Genomic DNA, 26,171 nt, shown 5'->3' with positions numbered 1-26,171 from the left:
GAATATCATTGGTCCTAAAACCTTAAGACTTGGTTTGGTTTGGTTTTTTATGATTTAATTTAAGATTCTTAATATTAAAATTTTATAAAATAATATATATATATATATATAATATTTTTATAATAGTTAGGATCTATTAATATTTTTAGAGAGAAATTTCTCTTTACAAGAAATTTAGGCCTTGTTTGGTTTGTGTTTCTCAAAAAAATTTAGGAAAAATTCTCTACAAATAAGTTTTCAAAAGTAATCAAACCAAACAAATTTTTTTAAAAAATTTTTCCAAAACTTGTTTGGTTTACAAGTTTTCCAAACAAATCTCTCTCTCATACACATCAAATCAATCACTTTTTCCAAAACTCTCTCTCGAAATAATTTTTCAAAACATCTTTTGAAAAAAAACCAAACCAAACAAATTTTCGTACTTTTTATCTCAAAACATGTTTCTCAAAAAAACCAAACCAAATAAATTTCCGTACTTTTTATCGCTCGGATCTCGTTTCGAAATTTTAGGAGGTGTCTGATTTTTGTTTTGAAATAAATTTTTTTAAAAATTAAGGAGAGAGCTTAGAAATTTTTTTAATTTGTTTGGTTGTATATTTTGAAAATAATTTTAGAGTTTGAAAATTTGGGATGATTTGATATTTCATTGTAATTGAATAAATGTGATAGAAAAAGTGTTTGAGAAGAATAGAGGAGAGAGGAGAGAGAAGAGAGAAGAGAGAAAAAAGTGATTGATTGATGTGTAACAAAGAAAAGTAATTTTAAAATTTTCTTGAAAAAATTTATAACCAAACATGTTTTTTGAAATATTCTTTCAAAAACATGTTTCAAAACACAAACCAAACCCACCCTTAGTTCTTCACAAATAAATTTTCGACAATCAGAGAAATTCTAGACAAAGTCCACAAAATACACCAGCGTAATCAAGCGTTCATCTTTCTCATTGTTCTTTAATTTTTGTTTTCAGTAATGATATAGACGTCCACAAAACACAACCTCATAACTCCAAAATAATCTGAACCATTCATGTCATTATCAAATATAGAAAAAAAAAAATTTAAACATATCAATGGTTAATACATCGCTGGGGTCACGAGATCCCAAACAATTTTTTTTTTCTTTCTTATTATCGCTGTGTTTGATTTGATTTAATTGAGGGATTAATTAATTAAAAAAATATATTAAACCTCTCCTACTACTGCGAAGAATGGTGTTTTTACTAATTTTCTCATCATTATATTTTAATAAATATTAATGTAAAAAAATATATGAAGGAAATTTGAAGAAGTTAAATACGAGATAGTTTGATTGGTTTGATTGATTTTACTACCCTAGCCATGGGCAATTCTTAAGTTTATATATTTGTGTAAGTTTTCACAAATATACGTAAATTAGTTCACAAAATCTCGTAAGTTTTCACAAACATAGATAAGTTCTCAATCAATGCATACATACATATATGTATATATATATATATATATATCTTCAGAAATTCATATGTTTACCAAGTATTGATGCTATCTTTTGGCGGTGCTTAATTTGAAGCAAAGATGACTAGTCAGAGTATATATCCTAGCATCTTTAATCTTACTGTTTTTCTTTTTCTTTCATTCCCTTCTCAATTTGTTTCTCTTGAAACCAGTAGATTCAATTCCAATGACGGTAATTTAACCACGCAGTGCATTGAATTTGAGAGGAAAGCCCTTCTTAAATTCAAAGAAGGACTCACAGATCCTTCTAGTCGGCTTTCTTCTTGGGTTGGCACAGATTGCTGTCGATGGAAGGGTGTGAGCTGCAATAAACACACTGGCAACGTTTTCAAGATTGACCTCGGAAACCAAGGAGGAGATTCCTGCAGTTTGTATGAAGGACTTGCAGACAATTATAACTCCTCATCGTGTTTGGGAGGTGAGATAAGTCATTCTTTGCTCAACATAAAGTATTTAAGTTACTTGGATCTAAGCATGAATGATTTCTATGGAATCACAATCCCAAATTTCATCGGTTCACTTGAGAAATTGAGTTATCTTAGTCTTTCTCAATCAAATTTCGGTGGAATGGTTCCACCTCATCTTGGAAATCTGTCAAACTTGCAATATCTCGACCTCTCTGCATTTGCTTTTTACTACAATATTTGGGCATCAGATTTAAACTGGCTTGTTGGCCTATCTTCTTTGAAGTATCTTAATCTTGGTGGTGTGAACCTGAGTGAAGCAACAGATTGGTTGCAATCAATTAATACCATGCCTTCTTTGTTTGAGTTACACTTGTTTGATTGTCAACTCCCCAACTTCCCAAAAGCTATACAGAATATAAATTTTACTTCCCTCTTGGTCCTCGATCTCTCTTTTAATGAGTTTAACTCTTTGTTGCCTCTATGGCCTTTCAATATTAGTACTCTTGTGGAATTCAATGTCTGTCTAAACAATTTTACGGGTTCCATTGTCAATGCTGCTTTGGGAAACTATCATAACTTGCAATCACTAGATTTATCTTCTAACTCTATTAGTGGTGACATAAGTCAACTTTTAGAGGGATTGTCAGGGTGTTGTAACAGTAGCTTGAAGGAGTTGATATTGGGGTCCAACAAATTTAATGGGAAGTTGCCCGATTCGTTGGGACACTTGAATTATTTGAGATCCCTTGTACTGAATGAGAATCTGATCTCAGGTCCAATTCCAGAATCTGTTGGAAGGTTGTTTTTTCTAAAGGAATTGGACCTTTCTTTTAATGAGATGAATGGGTCTATCCCCACAAGGTTAGGAAGACTTACAGAGTTGACTAAATTGCAACTCTTCCATAATTCTTGGAAAGGCCTCTTGTCCCAAAACCATTTACAGGGTCTGGCAAAACTACGAGTTTTCTCCGTATCTTCGGACACAACTTCCATTTTTGATGTGACACATGAATGGGTTCCTCCATTTAGCCTGTTAGCTATCCAAATCAGTAACTATATGTTGGGTCCAAAATTTCCAACATGGCTGAGAAATCAGAAAGAACTTTCATCCATAATCCTCACAAATGTCTCCATTTCAGATACAATACCTGACTGGTTTTGGAAATTGTCAATGCAGATTGACATCCTTGATTTATCTCACAACCAACTTGTCGGTGTGGTTCCTAACTCATCAGGAATTTCCTTCGTGGACTTGAGTTTCAATTGCCTGGAAGGCACAATCCCACTCTGGCCTAACGTAATGTTTCTCTTTCTGAACAACAATTTATTTTCAGGAGCGATTCCTTCGACTATTGGCAGTGTCATGTCATCGTTAGTCGTGCTTAATCTTTCTGGGAACTCTCTAAATGGTACCATTCCTTTGTCCATATTTAAATTGAAAGTTTTGACTGGTCTCTTTCTTTCAGACAATCATCTATCTGGACAAATTCCCATCCATTTGGAGGACTTGCGAGCTCTTGGGAGCGTAGATCTGTCCCAAAACAATCTCTCTGGCCATGTTCCTGAATCAATGTGCTCGCTATCGTTTCTTTATTGGTTGAGCTTGAGTGGTAACAATCTTTCTGGCGAACTCTCTTGGTTGAAGAATTGCAGGAGTTTGTACACTCTTGATCTTGGAGATAACAAATTTTCCGGGAACATACCAGGATGGCTGGGAGAAAATCTTTCGTTGCTTTCCAAGCTCCGAATGCGAGCCAACTTGTTCACCGGAGATATACCTCAACAGCTATGTCATTTATCTGATCTCCACATCTTAGACCTTGCTCATAACTATTTTACAGGATCTATACCTCGCTGTTTGGGAAATTTGAGTGGCTTTAATTATTTCACTCATCCAATACTGCATTTCCATTTCCATTTGCATTTCCATCTCAGTTGATTTATATTCATCAAATGGATTTGGTAGTGAAAGGAAGACAATTTGGGTATACCATCACACTGGAGCTCGTTAATGTTATAGACCTTTCGAGCAATAATCTATCTGGGGAAATCCCAGAAGAGATAGCAAATCTATCAGACTTGGGTACCTTGAATTTATCAAGAAACCAATTGACAGGAAAGATACCAAAGAAAATTGGAGAATTGCGATGGTTAGAAACACTAGACCTTTCGAGCAACCACCTGTCTGGTTCAATTCCTTCAACCATGTCTTCTTTAACATCACTGAGCCATTTGAACTTGTCATACAACAACCTTTCTGGGTCAATTCCTTCAACCAATCAGTTCCAGACTTTCAATGATCCATCCATTTATGAAGGTAATCCGGAACTTTGTGGGCTCCCATTGTCAACCAAGTGTTCCATTGCAACTAATGTTGATGCAAAGGACAAAGATGGCAAAAAAAAGGTGGACAATAAGGAAGACGAGTATGATGAGTTTTGGTTCTATCTTAGCACAGGAGTTGGATTCATTGTAGGATTTTGGGTTGTTTGTGGCACTTTGGTACTAAAAAGGTCTTGGAGACGAGCTTATTTTCGATACCTAGATGAAGTGAAAGATCGGCTCTTTGCTGTCATTGCAGTAAATGTGGCTCATTTTCAAAGGACGACATAGAGACGGTTATTTTGGTGTTTTCTGGTAATGGTTTTGGCTCTATTTTTATTTTCTGCCCTGTATGTGAGATTATAAAGAAGCAAGTATTTGTTAGTTGTCTTTTTGTTTTTGATTTTGTTGTCATTGTTGCAGTGAACTTGAAACAAGATTACAGGCACAGAAGAGGAGGATCCCCTCCAGTCACTGTTTTAGACTGGACGGCTGTTCGGGCTCATGGGGCTCACCTAGTATCCTCCTCCTTTATATAAATTTTCTTACGATGTGCCTCTAAAATCATAGATTTTCCCAAGTTGTTTTACTATGTTAATGTTTTTCCAGATTGTACTTTGCGTTCCTAATTTGTCGAATATATAAATAATATTGAAGAATTTACATGAAAATGTGATGTTATGATCACCTTTATTACTTCTCTTGCTTCTGAATTAAACATTGATTTGAAAACAGTCCGCAAATAAACCGATTACTCTTACACTAAAAAAGATGGAAAAATCTATTTCAACATTAGCCATCTCTGTTTTGACTATTACTCACAAATTTGAAAAAATTCCAAATAAAATGAAAATAAGTCGATTTAATGGTTTTATCTTTTCAGCATGTGCATTTTTTCCAAATAAATATACCTTTGCAAGTACATTTTCTTCCTTTACACTGTGTTTGGTTAGGGGATTTGAAAAGATATTCGAAAAAATTCCAAGTACATTTTCACCTACCTTTTTCCTTTCTCTTTCCAAATCTCTTTCTAAATTCCCCAACCAAACACAACGTTAGAGATTGATGGAACAAATATTTAACTTCTTTGTTTCATATGTGAGATCATTCCCAACCAAATTCACAAATGGCTCTGATACCGTGCTAGAGAAATGACAAGTAACTTTGCAAATGATACAATTCTCACATGATCATGCCAATTCATATGTGAAACTTCTAACAAACGGGATGGATGATGAAAATCTTGGCTTATCTTCCAATACTATCGTTAGGGCTCAACCTCTTCTTCCTCTCACAGAAGCTCAGGTTTCAAGCCAAACTAGGTAGGCAACATGATACTGACCTCGACAATTTCTGTTTCTCAGATTTGTGAACTCTCCCCCAAGCCATTTCATTACTGAAATTAGAAATTGCTTCAGAAATTTGAGGGCTTCCATTTATTCGTGTTGTATGTTTGCCTTCTGGCTTTTGATCGGAAGTAATAGTCTTACTTTCTTGTAAATTTTGATATTCATCGACTTGGTTCTCATAGAAGCTCTCGCTAAAAAGGTCAGCCAGTTTCTTCACATTATCGGTTGGAGAAAGTTCGGATATGGAGGAACCAGGCTGAGATGTTTGTATGAAGCTACTTCGATGGACGGCTTGTTGCCACGAGATGGGGTAAAATCTGCTTGAGATATTACAAACTAGTCAAAAACAGAAGTTAAAAAAAAAAAATGAAATCTGAAAGTAATTCATTATTAGTTGTTGATGCAAAGTAGTATGCTTCCTTACAAAATTGTTAACCAAAGTTGAGAATCGAAAAACTTCTCCTCTTTACTCCCTGCATAAATAGCAGGAACACTAGTTAATATTGAAGTCCAAAAAATAGTTAACCAATGTGTTCTGTATTCATCTGATGAGTAATAATAGTTAAAAGAATGTAGACGTCCCCGAACGCCCCGGGAGGGTTAAGTCCCGTTCTGTTCATTTGGGGTCACTACAGCTCGGACTCTTAAATGTCACGGTTCCTAATCTGAACCAAAGAGTCCAAATCCGGCAAATCGTTTTGAGAAACTGATTTTTTGAAAAAGTAGTGCCAAATATGGACTGCTTTGCCAGATACAGAGTCGCCACCTAAATATTTTATTTCGGGAAATTTAGGAAACCCTGACTCGGTGCCAAAAGGCCACGTGTCCGTCATCACCAAAGTTGCCTCGGCTCGGGAACTTGGGTACGATTAGGGAAGGTCACTTCGTGAGCACCCCCGCTCGCCCGGTCATAGACCGGCCTCTACTAACCATGATATCTAGTTTTGAAAACATTGTGAGTTCTTATTCCGGTTTATTAGCCTAGGTTACTATGTGACGCACACAGCATACAAATATAGACCGAGTCGCCTGAATTGGAACGAAACATTTCATGCTTGTTTTTGAAAATGGTTTGCTACCCGCAGGTAGGCTTGAAGCATTTGATGATTTATTCCAATTCAGATAACCCAACCTTCACCCACAGGCATTCAGGCAGGTATATCAGATAAGCACGTAGCCTCATGGTGAGCATGCTATTCATGGCAGTCACTCACACGCATGTAAAGATGCTAAAGCATAAAGCTTACCGAGTACTCCAAGCCAAAATAAGAAACTTATTAGAAATCATGCATGATCCTGAGTATACAGAAATGCCTAATGCAACACATGCAAAATGCAACCATAGCAGGCTCGGCTATTCTAAGATGGTATATGAAATGCTACAGCTATCATGTATTCAACTTTGAAATTGAAAGTACGATGCAGTTAGTATGATGCGCCGAGCCCGGTGCATGCAATACAGATGAATGAATGCAAACATGCTGTCATACTGTATGCTAATTTAAATATGCCCTAATCTAACCATCATAAGCGGATAAATAAAAGGGAGAAAGACGTGGGGTTGGAAGACATACATCACACTCACGCACACTTATTACAATTATGCCCTCGCAGAGAGGGTCCGAATAAATATACAGTCCCAATATTACAGTCCCGAAATAAAAGAATATTACAGTCCAAAATATTACAAAATCCTAATTAATTAATGAATTAACTAAGAAAGCAAATAAAACTGGCGTGCAAGCCAGGGACTGCCTTGCTTCTGATGGATGATGCATGTCCGGGTTGTCTTGCGCGGAAATCCACCGGAATGCCCCAATTAGCCTCTGTTTACACCCGTTCTTGAAATGCGTGCCAAGTCCCAAAAAGTTGCTGATTCCTGATTTTGCTACAACAGAGAGCAGGAAAGGGGCATAGCAATGTATTTGCACAGATATATGCATGTCTCGATCCTCGTGCCACCAATCACGCATACCGAGGCATGATGGCCGAGGAGTCGAAATGCACAACTCAATATAGGATGAATGCACATGAAACTACAGCTAAAACCTAACTCCATCATGGATAATCCGGAGTGTCGGTGACTTGGGAATTGAGACACATTCCGTCACTCGGAGTACGAAATGTACCTCGTTTCCTGTGCCCGGGCTAACTCCTATTCCGGACATGACGCAATATGCATGATATGCATGAAATGCAACTAAGATATAATCCTAACATACACAATGCTATGAAAATGAGACGCCTTGAAATGCGTGCACATGGGCACGCAAACCGAGGCGATGACAAAATGCTATGCAATGAAAATACACGGGCATGCAAACCGAGGCAATGGCAAAATGCTATGAAAATGAGGTGCCTCGAAATGCGTGCACACGGGTACGCAAACCGAGGCAATGACAGAATGCTATGTAATGACATGAAAACATGATATGGGCTTATACCAACATGAGTGAGCCTCAGCCACACTCACATAGGATGCCGTCGGATAAAAATGAGGTGCCTCGAAATGCGTGCACAAGGGCACGCAAACCGAGGCGATGGCAAAATGATATGTAATGACATGAAAACATGATATGGGCTTATACCAACATGAGTGAGCCTCAGCCACACTCACATAGGATGCCGTTGGATAAAAATGAGGTGCCTCGATATGCGTGCACACGGGCACGCAAACCGAGGCGATGGCAAAATGCGATGAAATGACATGAAAACATGATATGGGCTTATACCAACATGAGTGAGCCTCAGCCACACTCACATAGGATGCCGTCGGATAAAAATGAGGTGCCTCGAAATGCGTGCACACGGGCACGCAAACCGAGGCGATGGCAAAATGATATGTAATGACATGGAAATGATAGCAATCATTCTAATGGAATTTCAGCATTAAAATATGGGGGAAAACAGTCCCGAAATGAGGCGAAATGACATGAAATGCATGGAATTGTCCCGAAATGCGAATTTAGGCACCCGAAATGACCTATAGCTATGCCAAACATGCACAACATGGACATGCAATGCAAAGACAGAAGCTAGACAGTCCCAAAAAAGGCACTTTCACAGTTATAAACATAGCCAAACAGCAAGCATAGGTATGGCAAAAATGGCATGCAAGAATAGGGGCCAAAAGAGGGGTAATGAAGTAAGTGATATAAGCAAAACCCAAACTGAAAATTTTCCTTCTACAACACTGAAGAGGGACCAGAAATATGAATATTTACAGTATATGGAAGCCTCAAAATCAGTATACAAACATGCTAAAAATGTGATGCAAAATAAGGCTCAAAAGTGGCTATAACATGAGGTATGCAAAATAATCGCCAAACATCCAAAGGCCCTTAATAAAACATGTAGAATGGACCAAAATAAGCACTTTTCCAGAACTGTAAAATGGCCAAAAACAAAAGCATGGTAGGCTAACTAAACATGCAAGAATGGGGAATAAAAGAGGGATATAACATGAAGTGACCTATGGAGGCCCCAAACCATGAAAGGACCTAAATTAAAAATGAAGAATGGACCAAAATAAGGACTTTTTCAGAACTGTAAAATGGCTAAAAACAAAAGCATGATAGGCTGCCATTGCATGCAAGAATGGGGAAGAAAAGAGGAGTATAAAGGTAGGTACAACATGGAAGTCCCAAATGGTGTTGAGCCCTTCTTCAATGTTGAAGAGGGGCTCAAAATAAGCCTAATATCAGTTTACAACATGCTCGAAAATAAATTGCTCATGGGCCAAAAAAAGCATGCAAGATTGTGACATATAAGAGGATCAATGAAGCAAGTGTATCATGGAGGGCTCAAACAGGGTTGAGCCCTTAATGAAAAGTTAAGATGAGCTCAAAAGAGGGCCCTTCTCAGTTAGGGCCGGAGCTTGAAACAAAAAGCAAGTGAGGTTTACAAATGAATCAAGAAAAAGGGTCAAAGTGAAGAAAAGGTTACTCACCCTTGAAGACTCAAACTTTTGTTGCTTCTTGGATCAATTTGCAGCTTCTTTGGCCTTTGACAAACCTTCCTTGTTGCTGGAAATGAGGTGGTGGTGGTAGAGCTTGGTGGTGTAGAAGAAATGGAGCTTAGGGACTTAGGGTTTTTCAAGGAATGAGAGGTATGGAGATGGAGTTGTGTATGGAGGCTTGAAGAAGTGTTTTTCTAACCCCAACAAAGGAGGCCACCAGCTGGTTATAAGGGTCAAAAAGGGGGTGTAAAGGTGGGGGAAAAGGAGAGTAACTTTCCCCCACAAAATATCCCCCGGATAAAGATCTTTTCTGGGGGATAAAGCCCCACAGCTGTAAAGGGAACAGTGCAAGGAGCTCGGCCGGCCTGGTACTTTTGCTGCAGGTGGCCGGCCGGCCACACCCCCTAGCCGGCCGGCTAGGGGTCAAAAAGGTCAATGAGATTTTCTGGCCGGCCACCAACTGATGGTGTTCTCCTATGTATGTACAACACAACCATGTGGTTAAAATTCCAACAAAGTGGGTCCAAGGGGTTCAACATTGGCTCGGAAAGAGGGGTTCAAAAGGGTCAATTTGAATTACTGGCCGGCCACCTCTTTTTAGGGTCCTCTCATGTGTGTACATCACAAATATGTGGTTCAAAGTTCAAGAAAAAGGGTCCAAGGGGTTCAACATTAGCCCGGAAGGAGGGGGTCAAAAGGGTCAAGTTGAATTACTGGCCGGCCATGAACTTTTAGGGTCCTCTCATGTGTGTACATCACAAATATGTGGTTCAAAGTTCGAGAAAATGGGCCCAAGATGTTCAACATTAGCCCGGAAGTGCGAAAAACGGGCACCGGAGGGCGTCGGAGGGTGTATAACTGGTTGCTGCAACAATTGCTGGCCTCCCACCCTTCAGTGACCTCCCCGGTGATAAAACAGAGGTACCTGCCAAAAATGAACGAAAACCGTTGCAAAACGAATGCTCGGGGACCAAAACGCGCAGTTCGAGGTCCCGAAAATGGGCTGTCAAGCACCGAAAGTGGCGTTCGGCCACGAAGTGGGTTTCTCAGCCCCCAGTGTCCCTCAAAAGGGATCAAATAAGATGTATGCCAAAAATTAGAACAATAGGAGATGGTTAAGCGGTCCCGAACCGAGGCACACGGCCTGACGGCTCCGAAAACCGGAAACCGGACTCCGAAATGGGAAAAATGGCCTACGGCCACCGAACGTAGCCTACGGACATTGAGAGATGGTCTACGGGACCTCTCCCTCCCCTCAGGAAAAGAAACAGAGAAAACTGAGTCTGGTTCGCAAACCGAGACAAGGCACAGAAGAGGGTTCGGAAGTTCGAAGGCAGGGCTCACGACCGCGACTCTAAAGCTTCTGAACGAGCACATTATGCAACATCACCAAGCGCTCAATCGGTGACGTCTGAGTCTTAAGGTCGGTCAAAAATGGGGTGTCTACAGATAAGAGCAGGGATAAAAATTGAAAATTAGGGCAATCCTATTGTATTTTGAAATTTAAATATATACGAGTTACTATTTCTTGTCCTAGTGCCAGAAACTCCGACCAGCCATTGGTAGGTCTAACAAGCATCAATTACCCGTGTAGAGAGACAGGTAAGATATAAAAATGTAAAATGAGGGTAATATTTTGGTAGATTAATCCTATTTTATGTTTTGAAATTTTAATTGTACATAAATATAAATACATACAAAAATATTTAATATATATATATATATAAGTGGGAGGGGGATCAGGACGGAGTAAATTGCTATCCCTTGTTCTAGGGCTTAAAACTCCCACCACTGCCAACAAGCGTCAAATGTGTGTGTAAAGAGAGGTTATTTCTGCCCAAGTCACAATCACAAATGCATCTAAGATAAACATATATATATATATATATATGCAATCTTGGTGTGTCTCATTACAAATTTGCAATCTCTTACATTGAGAAATACATATCAAATAACCATTTGATAAGATTAGATGAGATTACTTCACAAAAATATGTTGGATCAGATTCATTTTCCATCAAAGGAAAAAATTTATGAAAACAATTTAAGTAATTATTACAATAGTGTAGTTATTACAAGCATATTTACTGCCAACATGATAATATTTCCTTTAACAAAACACAAATATAGAAAAGAATTTTTTCTGATTTTAGTGATCATAGGTGGAATATGATCAAATATGTAGATTAAATCCGTTAATTCACTAAGAATATCAAGATTAAACGGTTCATTCACATGAATAGCCAAGGAATTGGAAAGAAAAAAAAAAAAATTTGAAAAGAAGAGAGAATCTAGAATTTTTATTACTATTCCCAAGTCATTAAGTACATTGATACTCATACTCCATTAAGAAATTTGCAATGAAGGAAAATAAATCAAATGAAATATGTATAAAAAATTGACGAAAACAAATTCTGACCAGAAAGAAATTGAAGAAATATTTTTTTTCCAAAAACAATTAAATCACTAAATTGACACTCTAAAATTGTCTTTGGCTGGGGGATTTGGGCGGGATTTGGAAAGAAAAATGAAAAAAGTGCGTGAAATTATGTGAAATGTAGGTATATTTTATTTACATCTCACCTAACTTTTCCTTTTTTCTTTCCAAATCCCTCCTTAAATCCCCTAACCAAACACAGCGTGTACGGGGAGGAAATAATTCTCCTCGTATAATCCTGTTGACCAAGTCCACGCTCCTCCGTACGACGTCGCTTTGTCACCTGAAAACACAAACGTGAGCTAGCCGGCGGGTGTGTGCCGGAAACCTCTCCGATGCCTAAGTCAGAAAACTTGACAAATAGACAAAGCTCTAAGTTCTCAGAAAGAATTGTGTTCAATTACCTCCACCAAGGTGATGCTTGTGAGCTTTTATAAGTTTCCCATGGCACAATCCTAGTAGGACTTGTATTTCTCCATGCAGAGTCCTCCTAGGATTCATTCTCCTAAGGATAATGCTTATCCTTTTACACCCTCCCCCACTGCTTAAACCAAGTGGGATGGTTTTCTTTATGGCCGAACTTCCATTTGACCGAAGTAAAATTGGCTATACCGAGCCACAGAGGGCCGAACTATCCTTAGCTCGGTCTTCTCCTCTAACTCCTTACTTCGGCTGTTCTGTTCAACCTTGACGTACTTAGATCAAACTTCCAAGTAACAAGTTCTGACCGACCTAACCATTGTAAGTCACGACCGGACTAACTCCGAAACCGGCCTTCTCAGAACATACTGTGACCGGACTAACCCTGAGACCGGCCTAACTGTGAGTTGCCTCCAGACCGGAGTAATTTTACTCTTCCTTGGGCCGAAGTAACTATCTCTTTTTGAACCGGAGTAATTTCACCTCCTTGGGCCGAAGTAACTTTGTCTTCCCAAGGCCGGAGTAACTTTGCCCTTCTGGGCCGGAGTATCTATTGCGGCCTTCTTACTTAGTCCTTCGCGTTTTGGGCCTCAATGCCCAACTCGCAGCTCGGCCCAATTTTTCCCAAAAATTACCCTCTCAATTGCCCCTTAATTCCATCTGCATAGCATGATTGGGATTACCAGTCCATCAGCTGAGCTGACGTCGTTTTAAGCTATTCCAGCCGAGCTAAAAGCCCTCGAATTTTTCAGCCGAGCTAATTTTACTCCGGGCCCTGTTTTGTCCGGTCAAAAACGTCTCTTCAATCATAGTGTCTGTAACGCTTCCCATTCTTATGACACGTGGCATGTTTTGATTGGTTAAGGACGGCTGTCACGCCGTCTTCGTGCTTCGTGAATTTGAAACAGTTCCCGCCCTTTCTGCTTTTACACAGGACAGTCCCTTTCATTTTTCGACTTACTCACTCTATTGCTGTTCATCTTCTCTCTCTGAGCCTTTGCTTTTTCAACTATTATCAAGCTCGTGTTTCTTTGTTTGCTGTGACCGTTCCATCTGTAGTTCCTTCTTCAATCTGGTAAGTAAATCCATTCTCTTCTTCTGTTTTCGCTTATGTTGCTTTCTATGCTTTTGCGAAACATTTCTTCCATTTTTGCTATGCTTCTGTATTTTTACGAAAAAACCAGTAGAACTCATGTGTGTATTAACTATTTTGTAGGAAAATAGTCTTAGATCCAAAATCACCTAGCAACCAGACTAGGATACTGTTTGTGTTATGTATGTAGATAGATTCAGAAAATAACCGAACTAGAACTTATAGGAATATCAGTAGTTTCTTCTGAACCACTCTAGCCGAGATAAGATCACCGAACAAGCTTGCACATACCGAACTAGGTACTTCGGTCTATAACCGAGCTAAGCTTTCGGGGCCAAGCCGGTTTTCTTCGTTCTTAAACCGAACTCGGAAAGCCGCCCCTAGAGGCTTAACCGAAGTAACTCTATTCACACTACAACCGATTTAGGCCTTGGGGCTAAACCAGCTTTCTTAGTTTTTTAGACCGAACTCGGAAAGCTGCCCCTAGACGATAAACCGGTCTAATCTGCTCAAAACCGAGCTAACAAACCTTCTGATGAACCGAGGTAGAACCAGCCCACTAAGCCGAAGTAGGATTTGTATATCTTGCTTATAATTTGTAGCGCGATCCAACGATCTGTGCTTAACCCCTTTGTTTTCTACTTTGCAGACTTAGGTTGCCCAAGCACTCCTGCGTGTGCTCAACCGAGCTTATTGAGCCAAATTTTTGTACCGACATAAATTATAAGTAATTTATTCACCAGATGGGTAAGTATAGATATTTAGTCGAAACCCCTGGTGGCATGGCCGAATTTAGGCAAGATTACCAGATTCCTGATGATGTCCAACTGGTGTTGGCCAAGAAAGATGCTACTCCCTGGGACAATGAAGGCTTCGTCCCTTTTACCCTTCAATCCATAATAGAAACCGGACTACGGTTTCCTGTCCAACCGCTAATCTGCGAATTTCTTAGACAGACTAGGTTGTGCCCCACCCAACTGTCCACCAATACATATCGTATTATAATGGGAATAGCCGCATTAAACCACCAAACCGGACTAAATCTTGGTCTGGCCGAGATCTTTCATCAATACTCTATTGGCTCAAAGAATGCTGGGTGGGTCTATTACCTTAGAATTCGCCGCCGCCGAGAGAAGATAATTAAACACACTCCGGACAAAGATCTTAATGATGATGATTTCTTTTGGGTCTCTGGGAACTTTGAGGATTTTCAAGCTCAAATTCCTGGCCGACCTATAAATTGGAAAATGGGAGAGCCTGGTAATTTAACTTCAGTCTTCTTCCTTGCATTTTATTTCGGTTCTTCAGTCCATTGACCGAACTAACACTTCTCTTTTTTGCAGATTTTGCCCACCTCCGTTCTCTATATAGTTATCCCAACCTTGCAATTTTGCGAGCCGCACTACGGTGCCAAGAGAGGAGTTGGGCTAAGCTTCTGAATTTTGAGCCGACCTACCGGTACAGCGGTCGCCGAAAAGCAAGGGTAACCGATTTTCTTCTTGAGGAAGACCCTGAACCGGACCCAACTTTGCCCGAAATAAGACTTGTTCCATTAACTGCTGAGGAAGAAATGGCAAAGAAGAGCAGAGTCAGGGCCCTTCTAACTTCAACAACCAGAGCCGAAGTACAGCCATCCATCGAGGCACAACCTGCCGTTGTGGCCCTCCCTTCTCAGCGGCCTTCATCATCTCGCCCTTCCAAACGCGCCCGACCTACATCGACCGAACAGCAACTTGTCGATGAGGTTGAATCCATCCCCCAGAGTCCTCAACCTTCCCCTCAACCGGAGCAAACTGACCGAGCTGAATCTCCGAAGTGGGCTCCGCCGCTGACCTTCAACGACCGAAACATCAAAACCACTGACTCGGTCGTAGCTGAAAAAGACCACCAACTGGCCTTTAACCTGGCCAAAAGTGTGTGCCTCCCCAAGGACATGGAGCACCACTTGAAGCAGCTGAACACCGAAATGAAATCAATTCGGTCTGCTTCCAAGTCCATGATCTTGGTAAGTAGCTCTGTCTGTTTTTTGTCTAAAAATTTTTTCCAACTTTTACTTCGGCTGAGATGAAATTTTTGTTTTGCCAGGCCTTGCAAAAGAACAATGTCACTTATAGGAAAGTCCAAGAACTCCGCAAAACCACAAGGCAGGCGATGGCGGAAGCCGAAGCAAAGGCGGCCAAACTACTACAAGCCGAAAAGAAAATGGCCGAGCTAGAAGCGGAGAACGGCCGTCTTGCCGATCTAGTTAGTTCGGCGGAAGCGGAGAAGCAGAAAGCAGCCATCGTTATGAAGGACAAGTATCTGCGGGAGTTGTTGAAGCTTGAGAAGAGAAAGGACGCCGAAATAAGCGAACTGAAAAAGAACATGGAGGCGGTCGAAAAGGAGGGGTACAAGCGGGGTTACAAGGAGGCGGAGGAAGCCTATGTCAAGCAGTGCGACGCCGCCAAGGAGCTTTTCTTCAAATGTGGCTGGAGGGCGGCTGTTGAGCAGCTCGGTCATGACCAACAGACCGAGGTCTACGACCCTCCAGAATACTTCATACCGAAGTCCCTTGTGGCGTATGCAGACGCTCTGCAACAAGAGTTTCTGGAGGACTCAGACACTGATGACTCCTCTGCTCCTGAAGACATTCCGGTTATTGGTGTAAGCCCGTCACTTCGGTTGGAGCCCATGGTAGAGGACCCTCCTATTGAACAACCAAGTGACACCGCGGTTCCGACCGAAACTAACCCGGCGACCGAGCGTAATCTTCCCCTTGAAACCGGTTTTCAAGTTGATGGTGATGCGGCCTTTGATGCTGAAATACAAGAACTCTTTTCTTGACTTTGTACTTTTTCTTTTGTTATTTCGTCTTTGTAACCGGGCTATGCCCCTCTTGTACTTACTTTTTTAATGAATGGAAATTTTGCGCAACTCTTACTCCGGTCTTGATGTGTATGCTTGCACTTGTGATGTCTTCTAATTACTTCAACTGTTATTACGGTTTAGGCTGGTTAAAATATGCTTACTAGCCAACCACTCCTTAGCCGATATGATTACTTCGGCTGAGGAGTACCAAGTGTTGGTTTATTCCAGCCAACCACTCTTCAGCCATGCACTTACTTCGGCTGAAGAGTAACAAGAGTTGGTTTATTCCAGCCAACCACTCTTCAGCCTTGCACTTACTTCGGCTGAAGAGTAACAGGTGTTGGTTTATTCCAGCCAACCACTCTTCAGCCTTGCACTTACTTCGGCTGAAGAGTAACAAGTGTTGGTTTATTTCAGCCAACCACTCTTCAGCCATGCACTTACTTCGGCTGAAGAGTAACAAGAGTTGGTTTATTCCAGCCAACCACTCTTCAGTCTTGCACTTACTTCGGCTGAAGAGTAACAGGTGTTGGTTTATTCCAGCCAACCACTCTTCAGCCTTGTACTTACTTCGGCTGAAGAGTAACAAGTGTTGGTTTATTTCAGCCAACCACTCTTCAGCCTTGCACTTACTTCGGCTGAAGAGTAACAGGTTGGTTTATTCCAGCCAACCACTCTTCAGCCTTGCACTTACTTCGGCTGAAGAGTAACAAGTGTTGGTTTATTCCAGCCAACCACTCTTCAGCCGTGCACTTACTTCGGCTGAAGAGTAACAGGTGTTGGTTTATTCTAGCCAACCACTCTTCAGCCTTGCACTTACTTCGGCTGAAGAGTAACAAGTGTTGGTTTATTCCAGCCAACCATTCTTCAGTCTTGCACTTACTTCGGCTGAAGAGTAACAAGTGTTGATTTATTCCAGCCAACTATTGAAGTTAGTTTTTCCAGCTAACTTTTACAAAGAATAATTCGTGCTAAAAAGAATTTCTCATTTTATTGAAGGAAGAGAAAATTGCATATGTTTGAAAAAAGAGAAGCTAAAAGTAAAATAACTTGAGATTGGCCGTATTCCATGGCCTAGGGATTGCCTTACCATCCTTGTCTTCTAGGTGGTATGCCCCTTTGCCTGCTAACCCAACCACCTTATAAGGACCTTCCCAATTTGGGCCTAACTTGCCGTCTCCTGGGATCAGGGTGTTTCCCATCACTTTGCGTAGTACCCAATCCCCAATCTTGAATTGTCTTGGATGTACCTTTTTGCTGTATTTTCTGATTAACTCTCGTTGGTATGAGGCGATGTGGACCAACGCTCTTTCTCTTCTTTCTTCTGCAAGGTTGAGTTCTAAGGCTATGGCTTCTCCATTTAAGTCTGGATCAAAATTTTCGCTTCGAATTGTGGGGAGGTCAACTTCTAGTGGGATCACTGCCTCCATTCCATAGGCTAAGGAGAATGGTGTTTCTCCAATTGATCGCCGAGGAGTGGTGCGGTAAGCCCATAAGACGTGAGGAAGTTCATCCGCCCACTTGCCTTTTGCTTTCTCTAGCCTTTTCTTTAGTCCATCCAAGACGACTTTATTTGATGCTTCAGCCTGCCCATTTGCTTGAGGATATGCCGGTGTGGAATTGTAGAACTCTATCTTGTATTCTTCACAAAAGCTTCTAAAGATTCTGCCGTCGAACTGAGTTCCATTGTCTGAGATCAGTGCTTTTGGTATGCCAAACCGAGTGATAATATTCTGCCAAACAAACTTCTTCACATCTTTTTCTTTGATTGACGCCAATGCTTCTGCTTCCACCCACTTTGTGAAGTAGTCTGTTGCTGCGAGGAAGAATTTTCTGCCCCCGGGTGCTGTTGGAAGTGGTCCTACTATGTCTAAGCCCCACATTGCGAATGGCCATGGGCTAGTTAAGGGTAGGAGTTCTCTTGCTGGTTGATGTATTTGGTGTGCGAATTTCTGGCATTTTTCACACTTCTTTACATATTTCTCTGAGTCTGCTTGCATATATGGCCACCAATATCCTTGTGAAATAGCCCTGTAAGCGAGCGACCTTCCCCCTTTATGACTTCCACATACCCCTTCATGTATTTCGAACAGGAATGCTTCTACTTTGCTGGGATGAATGCACTTGAGGTAAGGCCCAGAGAACGACTTCTTGTATAATGCCAAAGATGGAGATAGCCAAAATCGCTGCGACTTTGCCCTTATTCTGTTGGCTTCTTTTTTCTCTTCTGGTAGGATGCCGTCTTTCAGGAACAGGATGATGGGATCCATCCAAGAAGGGCCTAATTCTGCGCAACATACTTCTTCTGCTTCGGGGTCTTCTATGCTTGGTCTTGGTAAGAAGTCGATGAGTAATGGATGAGGGATTGATGTATCTGCCATTGAGGCCAGGCCTGCTAGCTCATCCGCTCGGCTGTTTTCTTCCCTGCCAATTTGTTCTATCCTTACCACATCAAACTTCTTGATCTCCGTTCTGACTAACTCTTGGTATTTGGCCATTCTGTCATCCTTTGCTTCGTCTTCGCCAGAAATTTGGTTTACCACCAGCAGAGAGTCACTGTATACCATTAGTTCGGTTGCTTTCATGAAGTGTGCCGATTTGAGTCCTGCGAGAAGCGCCTCATACTCCGCTTCATTGTTGGATGCTGGGAAGCCAAGGTTGATTGCTTGCTCTATAACCAGGCAGTCTGGAGAGATGAGGACTATGCCAAGCCCTGCACCATGTCGGTTGGATGCTCCATCCACAAAGAGCTTCCACATCTCTCCAACGAATAGTTTCCAGCAGGTGGAAGGGTCAGACGATGCCGTGGGGTCAAGGATGGTGTTTTCTTCAAAGTCCATATTGGCTGTCTGCCCTTCGTCCTCTGTTTGAACTGCTGGTGAGCCTTTGTTCGTTGCTTCCTTGTTGTCCTTAGTATGGTCTGCCTTGGTGTTTGATTGACTACCTTCTGCTAGGGGTTGCGCTATTCCGGCGTTAACTTCGGTCCCTAGTTCGGTTGTGTCAGTTAGGTCGATTGGGCAGATATGATGACTTCCAGGAGTAAATTCTGCGACGAAGTCTGCCAAAGATTGGGCTTTTATTGCTGTCTTGGGTTGGAACTTGATGTCGAATTGTCCCAACTCCACTGCCCACTTCAAAATTCGCCCACTAAAGTTCGCCCTTTCAAACAGAGCCTTCAGTGGAAAGGCCGTGAGGACGACTATGGTGTGGGCATGAAAGTAGTGCGCCAATTTTCTGGATGCCATCATTAATGCTAATGCTAGTTTTTCCAAGGGCAAGTACCTTGTTTCGGCTCCCAACAATGTCTTGCTGACATAAAAGATGGGCAAGTGTTGTATTCCTTCTGCACGAACCAACACTGCGCTGACTGCGTGCTGAGAGACTGCCAGGTATAAAAAGAGTTCTTCACCAGGTACTGGAGTAACAAGTAGTGGTGGGGAAGACATATATTCCTTCAAGCTTTCCAGAGCTCGGTCGCATTCTTCATCCCACTCAAACTTGGCCTTTAAAGCTTGGAAGAATGGTCGTAGTCTGTCTGACGACCTGCTTATGAACCGGTTGAGTGCAGCCGCCATGCCAGTGAGATGCTGCACTTCTTTGACTGAGTTTGGTCTCTCTAACTCCTGGATTGCTTTAATCTGAGAGGAGTCTGCTTCTATACCTCGGTTGGTCACCAGGAAACCCAAGAATTTGCCAGATCCAACTCCGAATGCGCATTTGGACGCATTGAGGCGCAGCTTGTGTTTCTTCAGGATCTGGAACATCTCGCCTAGGTCTTTAAGATGGTTATTCTCATCCTTGCTTTTGACCACCATGTCGTCGATGTAAGCCTCCATTGTTCTGCCTAACAATGGTTCGAACATCTTGGTGACCATCCTTTGGAATGTCGCCCCAGCGTTCTTTAGGCCAAAGGGCATGACCTTGTAGCAATATAACCCCCTTGGTGTTGTGAAGGATGTGACCTCCTGGTCTGGTTCATGCATGGCGATCTGGTGGTAGCCTCTGTATGCATCCAGAAAGCTAAGTTGGTTATGCCCTGCCGTTAGGTCCACCAGTTGATCTATCCTTGGTAGAGGGAAGCTATCTTTTGGGCATGCCTTGTTGACTGTTTTGTAGTCGACGCAGACACGCCATTTACCATTCTTTTTTGGCACTACGACGGTGTTGGAGATCCATCTTGGGTAGTGCACCTCTCTTATTGCTCCTGCCTCCAGCAGGTTGCCTACCTCTTCTGCCACTATTTCGGCGTGGTGGAGTGCCGATCTGCGTGTGCGTTGAATGACTGGTCTGGTGGATGGGTGGACATTGAGTTGGTGGCTGATGAAGTTTGGATCAATGCCTGGCATGTCGTAAGGTGTCCAGGCAAACACTTCGATATTAGAGGTCAAGAATTCCAAGACCTCTAATCTCTCAGTGCTGGACAACGATGAGCCAAGCAAGAAGAACTTATCCGGGTTCTTCTCATCTATTTTTACCTCCACCAAGTCCTCCACCGCTTTCTGATCAGCCTCTTTGCCGACATCCGCGAATAGTTCATTACTTTCTGGTTCTTCCACCGAATGAACGTATCCTTTGGCAGCTCGGCTTCCATTCGCTGTGGCGAAGCACTGTTTTGACATGATCTGATCGCCATAGACTTCTTCAATTATACCGGCGTCATTGGGGAATCGCATTACCTGATGGTATGATGACGCTACCGAACGCATGGCATGCAGCCATGTTCTGCCCAGGATGATGTTGTAGGTGGAGGGGACCTTCAATACCCAGAACTCCACTTGTTTTGTTACACTTCCTGCTCTGACTGGAAGGATTATTTTGCCGACAGGCCACTCTGGCATGGAGTTGAATCCAATCAGGGGAGAAACTGCAGGTGCCAAGTCTTTGTCTTGCAGTTTTAGTTGCTTGAATGTGTCGTAATACATGATCTCACATGAACTACCCTGGTCAATCAGAATCCGCTTGACGTCAAAATCCTTGACTCGGAGAGTGACGACCAGGGCATCATTATGGGGGCAGTAAATTCGTTCCAAGTCCTTATCCGAAAAGGACATGACGTTTGTTGCCTCTGTCCTCCCCTTCTTGATAGTAGGTTGGGCACTTAATACTTCCCTAAAGTGCTCAGCCTTCTTGATTGAACCTCTGAGCTCGCATACGCGCTCAGGTTCAAAAACTCCATGAATTACATTGATGATGCCTTGAGGTGGTGCATCGTTTGGCATTCTGTCGGGATGGTCATTATGATCTTGGGGGGCCGGTTGTGCTCCTCCTTCGATGTATTCGTCCAAGTGGCCTGCTGCCACCAATTCTTCCAAGTGCTGTCTTAGCGGTGTGCAATTCTCAGTTCGGTGCCCCTTTTCTTTGTGGAAGGTGCACCGTGATCTGTCGTCGTAATTCTTCTGAGCTTCCCCTAGCTTGGCTGGCCACTTGACGAATGGCTCGTCTTTTATTTCACTCAGAATCCGATATATTGGTTTTTTGAACACCGTTGTTATGGCAGTGCGGATTCTCAACCATCTTTTGTCTGGGTCTTCTCCGTTATCTCGTCTGCCACGCCCGCTTTTATTCTATCGATCCACTGTATTGACCTTTGCTGAGGTCTTCTTTTCTGCTACTATGGTTGCACTAGTTTTCGCTTTTGCACGTGCGCCATCCTCTTCTACCCTGATGTGCTGATGCACTCTCTCCATCAGGGCCTCCATGGTGAGGGGTGGCGTCATGGTAATTGAATCTCTTAGTCGGTTCCCCACTGGTAGGCCTCTTTTATATTGCGCGATGGCTAGATTGGTGGGGCAGTCTCCAATCTGGTTGAATGTCTCCCAGTAGCGACTGTTGTAAGATCTGAGGGTCTCTTTTTCACCCATGTCGATGGAGAGTAACTGGTCTATCTCCACCGGTGTTTTAGTATTTGTCCGGAACCTTGTTACGAACGCTTCTGCCAATTGGGCCCAGGAGGCTATGCTGCCCTCTGGGAGCTTTTCGAACCAAGTCAAGCCTAGGTCGCCCAGACTTGATGGGAAGAGTATGCACATTAAGGCCTCGTTTCGCCTGTACACAGCCATGACTTGGCGAAAGTGGCTCAAGTGTGAATACGGGTCCGTCTTCCCTTCATATGTATTGAATTTCGGCTGAAGGAAGCCTGATGGTAGGGGTGCGTTTTCGATCGCTGGGACAAACGGCGAAGTCTGTAGTCTTGCCAATGCCGTGTCCGTTGGTTCGTAGGCCGGTCGCGGTATTGGCATTCCAACCTCGACGCTTCCATGCGTCCGAGGAGCCAACCGTTGTAAGGCCGAAACTCGGTGTGGATCTCTTGCCCTGGCATCCTCCTTGCATCGTGCTTTTTCTTCTAGCACGGTTCGTAAGTCGGATGACCTGGGCAGCTCTGTTTGTCTGGATCTGGTTTGGTGTGAATGTGAAGGCCAATACGTGCTTCCTTCAGTGTATGATCTTTCGGATCTCGTCCTCTCAGACCTGGAGTGACAAGTCCTTGAAGATAAGGAGTGAGTGTCGCCTGTCCTGAGGCTTCTGCTCTCTCCTTGGGAGGGTGTAGTATTCCTACTACGATTCTCTGAGTGGCGAGGGGGCGTCTTGTGCTTGCGCCCCTCTCCTGTCGCCACATCTTTAGTCTTCATCTGGCGTTTCAAAGCCTCCATGTCCGCCGCCATCCTTCGAATTAGTTCATCATGTTCCTTTACGCGGTCTTCCAGGGCTTGAGGATCAATCCTCCTCCTTTGCCTGTCAGGACTCTGAGAATGTCGAGGGCTGCTATTCCGCCTTCCCCTGCCACTCCTCCTGGAATTATGTTGTTGGGGCTCTAAATCCGCCATGGGAGGGACAGAAGGTAATCCTTCACGTCTTGCGCCCCCTTCTGGAGTTAGTCCATCGACGGCAGACTGCGGCAAGTCTTCAATGTGTGCCATTGAATGAGAAAAGGAGAAGCTTAGTCAAGAGGTTTTCGTTCTTGTCTGTTTTTCCCACAGACGGCGCCAATTGTACGGGGAGGAAATAATTCTCCTCGTATAATCCTGTTGACCAAGTCCACGCTCCTCCATACGACGTCGCTTTGTCACCTGAAAACACAAACGTGAGCTAGCCGGCGGGTGTGTGCCGGAAACCTCTCCGATGCCTAAGTCAGAAAACTTGACAAATAGACAAAGCTCTAAGTTCTCATAAAGAATTGTGTTCAATTACCTCCACCAAGGTGATGCTTGTGAGCTTTTATAAGTTTCCCGTGGCACAATCCTAGTAGGACTTGTATTTCTCCATGCAGAGTCCTCCTAGGATTCATTCTCCTAAGGATAATGCTTATCCTTTTACACCCTCCCCCACTGCTTAAACCAAGTGGGATGGTTTTCTTTATGGCCGAACTTCCATTTGACCGAAGTAAAATTGGCTATACCGAGCCACAGAGGGCCGAACTATCCTTAGCTCGGTCTTCTCCTCTAACTCCTTACTTCGGCTGTTCTGTTCAACCTTGACGTACTTAGATCAAACTTCCAAGTAACAAGTTCTGACCGACCTAACCATTGTAAGTCACGACCGGACTAACTCCGAAATCGGCCTTCTCAGAACATACTGTGACCGGACTAACCCTGAGACCGGCCTAACTGTGAGTTGCCTCCAGACCGGAGTAATTTTACTCTTCCTTGGGCCGAAGTAACTATCTCTTTTTGAGCCGGAGTAATTTCACCTCCTTGGGCCGAAGTAACTTTGTCTTCCCAAGGCCGGAGTAACTTTGCCCTTCTGGGCCGGAGTATCTATTGCGGCCTTCTTACTTAGTCCTTCGCGTTTTGGGCCTCAATGCCCAACTCGCAGCTCGGCCCAATTTTTCCCAAAAATTACCCTCTCACAGCGTAAATGAATAAATTCTCCTAAACTTTGGTAGTTCATGGTTGTAATCGACTTATAATATAGGTTTCACTAGAAGAAAATATAAATTAATTCTGATGAAGAATCGGTATTATGCTAAAAGAATCAATAGAAAAGACATAAAGACTATGATTCGGATAAAAATCATTGGAAAAACAAACAAACAAACATTTCATAGAAGATATAAATTAATTCACAAGAAGAATCAGAATTATGCTAAAAGAATCAAAACAAAAGACATCACTATGATTCGGATAAAAATCATTGGGAAACAAACAAACATGTCATAGAACATATCAAAGTTAGCTAACATAAGAAAAAATGCTCAAAAAAAAATCAAAAAATTTAAACCCTAGTTGAGTAATCAAGATCGGAATCATACCCAAGTCTCCAAAAGTTGAAACATTGGCCAGAGAAGAGGATTGAGGCTCGATTTGTTCAGTGTTGAGTGTGTTTTTCTTAATGGGTGATTGAACTGATTGAGAGTTCTTATGCACTGAAACGCAAGAACCCATGTCTACAATGATATACCCTCTATACGTCTGAGAAGTAAATTTATAGTTTTGTAGAGAGAGAGAGAGAGAGAGAGAGAGGGAGAGTAGAGAATGATGGGGTTAGGACAATGTAAGACAAAGCAGGAATTTTTTTGGATTTATGCTAAATAAAGAAGCTCGTAAATAAATTATACAAAAAAGAAAAGAAAAGAAAAAGAAAGGCTATTGAGTAGATTTTGGTCTTCAAAGGGAAGTAATGGCATCTGCAAATTATCCACCCAAAAAAATGGCATCTGCAAATCAATGATAGCCCATGCCCATGTGGGATTTGTCGAATGTGTTTTTTTTTTTTTTTAACTCATTAAATACCCTGTTTGGTGCATAGTTTTTTTTAGAATTTATGTCAGAATAATTTTTATTCATAATTTATGATTTAATTAAGATGAATAAGTAGAAATTATTGAGGTTATCAAAAAAAAGTTGCAAAAAACAAATTATTGTCCGAAAAATTATTTAAGAATTACATGTATATGTGGTCCTCTTAACTAATGAAATATATTAAAAATGCAAGAGAGGTTGATCTTATCTTATATAACCAATCGAAGATGAGTTAGGACAACTCACCTATCTCTTGTCTATTCGTTTGGGAAGTGAATTGACTTTTTGACTTTTTAAGTTTTTGACTATTTTTGGAGCAAAAAAGTCTCGTTTGGAAAGGGTTTTTTTGACTTTTTGTGAGAGAAAGAATATAATAATTATGGGTTAGATGTGATATTTAGACTATTTTTATTTTTTTGTGATTATTTTAGACAGAAAATCCCAAATCTCAACTTTCCGAACAAGCTCAGTGGATTAGTATCTAGTAAGCTACATCTATCTTGCGACTATAATAAGTTAATAACTATGAAACTACTGAATAAATACTCTTAGTGTTTGTGCCTACAAAATGAGGATTAAAAAATCTTCTTTTTATAGGGTTAGCTTGAGTCTGATTTTATTTATACTTTCAAACACAACTTATTTATCTGAAATAATGGGATTCATAATTTTGAATGAAATCAATACATTTTTTAAATATAAAAAATACACTATTTTATACCAACAAAAAATTATATTTTATTCACACTTTTGCTTCTTTATATACATGTGGGAGTCGTGCACTTCAATGTTTTGGGTCCCCAACAACCTTTACTTTGCTAACATGCAATTAGATCACCCAATGAAATTTTTAAAACAACAGTACACTTGATATTAGTTAAATATGTTTTCATTACATACTAATCGATCTTATCAATTAATAATAAAGAAATACATGGAGAGTGAATCTCACATGTTAAATGTAATTAACAATCCAATAAATTATGTATCTTCATAGTGAGATTAATTATGAATCCATGTCAATAATGATAGATATCACGTTACATTGAAATTTTCAAACAAAACAATCATTATTGTGTTTGATTTATTTTTTTACTGTGGCCCAATAGC

General features: G+C 41.6%; 1 protein-coding gene and 1 long non-coding RNA gene across 2 annotated transcripts; one reads left to right on the top strand and one right to left on the bottom strand.

The window, feature by feature from the left end:
• The first annotated feature begins 1,413 nt into the window (after nucleotides 1-1,413).
• LOC114323614 (receptor-like protein EIX1) lies at nucleotides 1,414-4,811 on the top strand. Its single transcript, XM_082871462.1, is given in 3 exon segments — nucleotides 1,414-3,816; nucleotides 3,819-4,534; nucleotides 4,643-4,811. Coding segments are annotated over 2 exon segments (2,958 nt in total). The 5' UTR covers nucleotides 1,414-1,550; the 3' UTR covers nucleotides 4,511-4,534; nucleotides 4,643-4,811.
• Nucleotides 4,812-5,281: 470 nt separating this feature from the next.
• On the bottom strand, nucleotides 5,282-24,947 carry LOC145791192 (uncharacterized). The gene is made up of 2 exons (XR_014331051.1): nucleotides 24,572-24,947; nucleotides 5,282-6,041 (listed from the first exon to the last, which is right to left on the bottom strand). It is a non-coding gene; the product is annotated as an uncharacterized LOC145791192 (long non-coding RNA).
• Between the last annotated feature and the right edge of the window lie 1,224 nt (nucleotides 24,948-26,171).

Source organism: Camellia sinensis, chromosome 5 (assembly GCF_055761805.1).
Source record: "Camellia sinensis isolate YWXY chromosome 5, ASM5576180v1, whole genome shotgun sequence".
In the NCBI taxonomy this organism is placed as follows: domain Eukaryota; kingdom Viridiplantae; phylum Streptophyta; class Magnoliopsida; order Ericales; family Theaceae; genus Camellia; species Camellia sinensis.
Note: the sequence above shows the minus strand (reverse complement) of the source record. Positions and strands in the feature narration are given on the sequence as shown.